Source organism: Merops nubicus, unplaced genomic scaffold (genome assembly GCF_000691845.1).
Source record: "Merops nubicus isolate BGI_N331 unplaced genomic scaffold, ASM69184v1 scaffold13647, whole genome shotgun sequence".
Taxonomy (NCBI): domain Eukaryota; kingdom Metazoa; phylum Chordata; class Aves; order Coraciiformes; family Meropidae; genus Merops; species Merops nubicus.
The window spans coordinates 1-5858 of record NW_008621058.1 but is presented as its reverse complement, the minus strand read 5'-3'; the positions used below and the strand labels follow the sequence as shown (position 1 = coordinate 5858).

Sequence of the window (5858 nt, the reverse complement as noted above, 5' to 3'; positions counted from 1 at the left end):
CCCCCAGTTTCTCCTTCTCTTCCTTCCTCCTGCATCCCGTGCCTGGCAGTGGATCAGGCTTCCCTCTTCCCATGGGAAGCCACAGCAGCCAAGGCAGAAGGAGCTGTGGGGAGCCCAGAACTGGCTTTCAAATCTGCTCTGCTATAGAAATAGCGATGAAGCTAATTGTGCCGAGAGGAGGTGACAGGCTGCCAATGCCACCTGCTGGCAGCAGGGACCTGCTGGGTTACTGCCACTCCACAGGCACAAGGCAGAGCGAGCAGGGGCTGATGCTGCCCCGTTCCCTGCCCAAGCTGCACAGACCTGGGCTTCACAGGGCCCCATCCAGACCTTTACTAAGAGCAGCGTGCTGGGTCACAGCAGGAACAGACAGTGAGCAACAACTTCACAGATCTCCCAAAATCCCTTAGCACCAGAAGATGGGATTCTCTGGGACAGACATGCCTGTGTGCAGGACACTGAATGGCAGAGGACACCAAAGCACTAAGACCAGGCTTCCAAAAATGGCTCCTTGGAGTACAAGATACAACAAGGAGGAGAAAGCCTCTTGTAGGCTGTGCCACAGCCTCTCGCCCGTAACACGTGAGTAGCAGCAAGCAGCTGAGTTCAGCAGTGAACCAAGCAGGAGGCTGCTCCTGAAGATGGCTCTTACCAGACGTCCTGGAGAGCTGGGCCTCGCTGCTGGACTTGATGACCTTGCAGTTGGTGGGCACCTCACCGAGCGCAGGCTGGGCCCGCTCGGGCTTCACCCGCAGCTTGCTGTGGTTCTCCAGAACCTGGGCTGCTGTGGCCTTGGCCACTTTAGAGTTCAGGGTTTGCAAAGAAGAAGAGGAGGAAGAGAAATCCTCATCTTCGTCATCACCGATGTCCCAGGCGTCGCTGGTGTTGCGGGCAAACTCATGAAAGCTGGAGGCCTTCTTGCTCTTCACAGGCAGGGCGTTGGTCTTGGAGCGGTCCTTACTGAAGCTGGGAGCCAGAAAGAAGCAGCATCAGAGCCCTGCTGTCAGACAAGCCCCTTTTCTTTCCTCCCCTACATCCTCCCTCCAATCCTTTTCAACAGCTGCCCCGTTCCTCCTCCCAAACCTGGGGAATGTGTTAAGTCTCTCCGGGCTGCCAGGAGGCAGAGGCCAAGCTGGCACCACGGCAGGGCACGGAGGCCACGGTGCCAGCGTGCAGCTGGAGAGCTGCCAGGCTGCCTGGCTCCTAAGGGCAAACGGGAGACACCTACAATTCCTCCAGCTCTGCCTCCTCCCACCGTAGAAAAACGGTAGATTAACACCCAAAAAAATGTCTCGTGACCTGGGGAGAGGCATGACAGGGGCTGGACGGAGCTGCTCTGTGCTCCAGGAGGCTCCCGAGGCAGCTGGGACGGCTCCCAGCACCCAGAGCAGCCTGGTTCCTCTCCCAGGCACAGGAGGAGCCTTTGCTGCTGGCCTCCAGCTGCAGGAGTCAAAGTCCACCCCCGAAGCACCACGGGCAAGGGGGAACCTTCGGCGCTCGCAGCACGGGGCAGGGACAAGGAGGCAGCTCTGACGGGCTCTGGGGCAAGGGGGCTGTGGTTCTGCAGCCCTGCACCTTCACCTCCCCTCCATCCTTCCACCTCCACAGGAGGGCAGCGGGCTCACACACGTGGCTGCTGCAAAGCACCCCTGTGCCCTTTGATGTGGTGGCTGTGATAAGGGCACTGGCAGATCAGCTTTCCCTGTGAGTTCTCACAGAGCTCAGGACAGTGCTGCACGCCACTGCTGCCCTTCACCGCCAGACCTCACGGTGCCAGAGGATGCTGGAGACCTTCACCTGCCCCAGCACTGAGCAAAAAACCTGCAACACCTCGTGGCCTGTGTCTCCAGAAGAGAAGCACTTACTTTTTGGTGAGCCGGGGATCCAGCGGAGGATGCTGTGCTCCATAAACAGGTTGAATGCTACAGGAAGAGGAGAGAAAATAAGAGAGGACAAAGCAAAACACCATGGAGCAGCCAGGAATAAACTCCTCAGCCTAGACTGGGGTCACGCTCCTTGCCTGCTGTTGGGAGCTGAACACAGACCAAAAACAGCTTCAATAACCTTCTGTCTTCAAAGCCTCAGATGCAAAGTGCCACATTCAGCTGAAGATTTGCTCTTTGCAGCAGCAAAGAGGAGCCTTGTTTAAACTCTTTGGCTCTTTCCAGCCTGAGGAGCCTTGTTTAAACTCTTTGGCTCTCTCCAGCCTGAGATAGGATTTGGGATCTGCTCTCTCTACACCACCAATCCACCCCGAGCCTCAGTCCCCCTGCCCTACACACCAACGTTTGTTCTCTCTTCCATCAAGGGGATTTACAGGTCTGAGAATTCACCCTCCCAAGCCCTGTGGGATGGGGTAAAACAGTAGCCAGAGACTCTGGGCTCCTCCACGCCCCACTGGGGGCGGTTGAACCCCACACTGGCTCTCAGGCTTGTAGCCAGCTCTACAAGGAAGCCACCTCCCAGAGTCCATGGTTAGACTCAGGGCCAAATCCCAGCTTAATCAGCTCCTTCCAACGTGGCCTGGGAGGAGTCACCACCTCTCAGGCTCTCACTGCCCTCCCTGTAGAATGGGATTAGTGGGACAGGGAGCCTGAGGGCTGCAGGCACTACACGGGGAGCATCACCTTGCAGATGAGTTATTAGACACGTGCTCGTCACTAGTTTTACAGGCTCTGGATGTGAGACAGGGATCCTGAGTTACTACCTCCATTTGGGTAACCACTCACAGCCACCCCACCCTAAAAAACCATCACTGGAAAACAAGTTCTCCCCATGCCCTGGTACACAACAAGGCCCCATATCCCACAGCACAGACAAGGGCCCATTCAGAGCTGGCACACAAGGGACAGGCTCCTCTTGGGTCAACAGAGCTGGCCTGGTTTCCAGGAGCTGCAGATGGTGCCCGACAGTAGAACGAGCAGAGCCCAGCCGTGCAGGAGGGGGATGGCAGCCTGGTGCAGCTGGAAAACGTGCTGGGAACCAGTTGATGCTGGGTGGGCGGCAGCAACAGGCCCAGCTGGCAGGGGAGAGATGCAGAGATCCGGGGCAGAGCCTGGAAACAACCCGAGCTCAGGGGGGTGCTGGTGCTGAAGCCCAGCGAGGGGTGGGCTCGCTGCTGGAGCGGCCGTCCCTCGTGGCTGGGAGTGCTGAAAAGACTCCCTGTGTTTCCCCCCCAGAGTCTGAGCCCAGGAGAGACTCTGCTGACTAAACAGCAACGAGGAGTCAGGGCGGCTACCAAGCAGAGGCACCCCCGTGGGCGGGCACAGCAAGCAGATGATCAGGAGTCAGACAAGCCCCTCCAGATCAGCGCTGCTTCCCAGCGACTCTCGGGAGCTCCCGCGGAAGAGGCGCCGGCACAGCCTCTCCCACAGCCAGCCCCGGGCTCCTCGGGGCAGAGGGAAGGGTCTGGGCCTCACCAGCCCAACCAACGACCTGCCTCGCAGACAGAGGAGGGGATGTGGCAGCCAGCTTGGGGAGAGGAAACCCTTGCCCGGGGCTCTGAAGCAATCGGCCGTTGCCTTTACGCCTTTGCTGGCTAACGGCTGACAGAACAGCAAAGGCTTCCACCTCTCCAGCAGCACTTTTGAAAGAATTTGAACCCAGGCTCCCCCAAACAAAGCTCCCACAGGAGCTGCTGAAGAGGATGGTCTCACTCCCAGCAGGCTGCAGGGGCAGGGCTGAACACCACCACCCAGCACCGGGCAGCTCCAGCCACTGCGTGAGGTGGGTGCTCCAAGGGCTCAGCCCAGCTGTGCCAGGTCTCTGCCCTGCCCACCCGGGCAGAGGGTGGAACAGGCTGGCCAGGAGGAGTGCAAGCACCCTGAGCTGGGCAGGAGGGGACTTCTAAGACACACGAGGACACACACACAACAGCCAGATGGCAAGTTGGTGCCGTAGTGTCTGCGGTGCCCTCGATGCCTGAGCCCCTCTCCCTGTAGCTGACTCCCAGCAGATCAGAGACTCACAGACTGGCTCAGGATGGAAAGGCCCCTACAGATCATCTCATCCAACCTCCAGCCATGGCCAGGGATGCCTCTCAACTAGACCAGGTTGCTCAAGGCCTCATCCAACCTGGCCTTGACCACCTCCAGGGAGGGGCATCCACAGCCTCTCTGGGCAATCTAGTCCAGAGTCTCGCCTGAAGAACTTCTCCCTAAGATCCAGTCTAAACCTAGTCTAGACCACTCTTGTCTGGTTTTGCAGCTTGGCTAGATGAATCTGCTCTCTCCAAGCTTAACTCCCTGCCTGAAGCTGTCTTGTCCTGACCTTTGCATGGACAGAGAGCTCGGGGCAGGCAGCACCTCCCAGCAAACACTGCTGCCTCAGGAGCCAAGACCTGAGCTGATGCTGTGCTCCCAAACTGACTGGACAAGTCCCCCGTGTCCTGTCCCAGTTGAAGCTCTTTGGGACAGGTATTTCTGTGGCCCATATGTTCAGCAACCAGTACAAGGGGTGGCTGAGGGGGTCTGGTACAACACTGTGGTATCTGTGCTACACCACTCACCAGGAGACCATCACAGGGTGTGGGGTATCAACACTGCAGCAAAAAGCACATCCACGAAAACTCAGCGCTGCTTTGGACACGGAACATTTCTTTCTAGTAGATTCTGTTTCTCCCCTTTTAAAATGGCATTTCCACACCTCACCCTGTAGCCTGGCTGTCCTTCTCTCAAAAAAGCAGGAAATGAAGAACACACTGCACAGGGTAACAGGCTAATCCAAGCTGCCAACGCACCCCCAGGAAATTACTGGGGTGAGAATTCCCAGTGCAAAACCCACAGGGCAGTCCTGGAAACAGGAAATGGCATTTACTAGTTCTGCCACCCGAAATCTAAAAAGCACCAACTCAAAGCTCATGCAACTGCGTGACCAAACGCACAATGTGTCATGGAAAAGGAAGCTCCAAGTCTCTCCCAGTCTTTCCAAAGCCTCCCTCTGCCAGCTTGTTAGGGCAAAGAAAGGACAGAGCCAAGAATCTGTACAGGCAGATCTCTCAAAGCTCACACCAAAACAAAGACAAGGAGCCTCCCATCTAGCGACCATGGACGCAGCACGTCCCACCTCCACCTTTCATGGTGGTGTGGCCCAAGACAAGTTGGTAATCACCCCTGGAAGGGCAGCACGCAGAGTATTCCCAGGTGGTAACCAGGCTCCTGGACAGCAGCAGGAGATTGGCCAAGCAGCCAGTTAGGAGCAGGAGCTTTGCCAAAAACTTGACGCTGGAGCATATTGTCTAGGCAGGACCTGCTGCCTCCCAGACCGGTTCACCTGGTTTGAGCTTTCTGAGCCAAACCTGGAAGTCACCCACGGCAAAAGATGCTGCGTAAGACCCCAGCGGGGACCTCTGCTCATGGGACAAGAGCCACTGGGAGACAAAACGACCCAGTGGAGGAAAGCACATTCTGTCCCCGGGAGCAGAAGAGGAGGAACACGGAGCATTCGCTGCTTCCCCTTGGCTTGCCACAGACCTCGATCGTCCCAACAGCCTGAGGGAGCCAGCATGGCAACAAAGAACCAGGTGAAAGCACATGAGAAAGAGAGAGTTAACTGGCCCAGCAGGATTTAAAGCCAACTAAGCATTTCAGACGGCGTCCACACACCGGGAGAGGAAGGGCAGGGTTCACATGAGGCAGGTGCGAAGAGTACCAGATGGGAACAGCACTGCTGAAAGTCTCCCCAGAGAGCCAGGTGCCCTCTCCCCACAGGAGCTTTGCTCCCGGGGCCTTGTAGGGAGCATCTCCTTCACCACCACCAGCCTCTTCTTCTGAAACACCACTCGAATCAGACCTTTCACTCGTTTCTCCCATCGCCAAGTGAGCGTGGCTGCCTCAACAGGAACCAGGACATCACAGCCA

At 57.3% G+C, this 5858-nt stretch overlaps 1 protein-coding gene across 1 annotated transcript in view; it reads right to left on the bottom strand.

Moving 5' to 3' along the window:
* The window catches only part of LOC103776803 (TBC1 domain family member 22B-like), a gene marked incomplete at both ends in the record, with an annotated part of 5033 nt that extends 3111 nt beyond the window's left edge, over positions 1–1922 (bottom strand). The window contains 2 exon segments of the mRNA XM_008944331.1: positions 630–966; positions 1866–1922. Of these exon segments, the coding sequence (XP_008942579.1) occupies positions 630–966; positions 1866–1922 (394 nt within the window).
* Positions 1923–5858: the final 3936 nt, after the last annotated feature.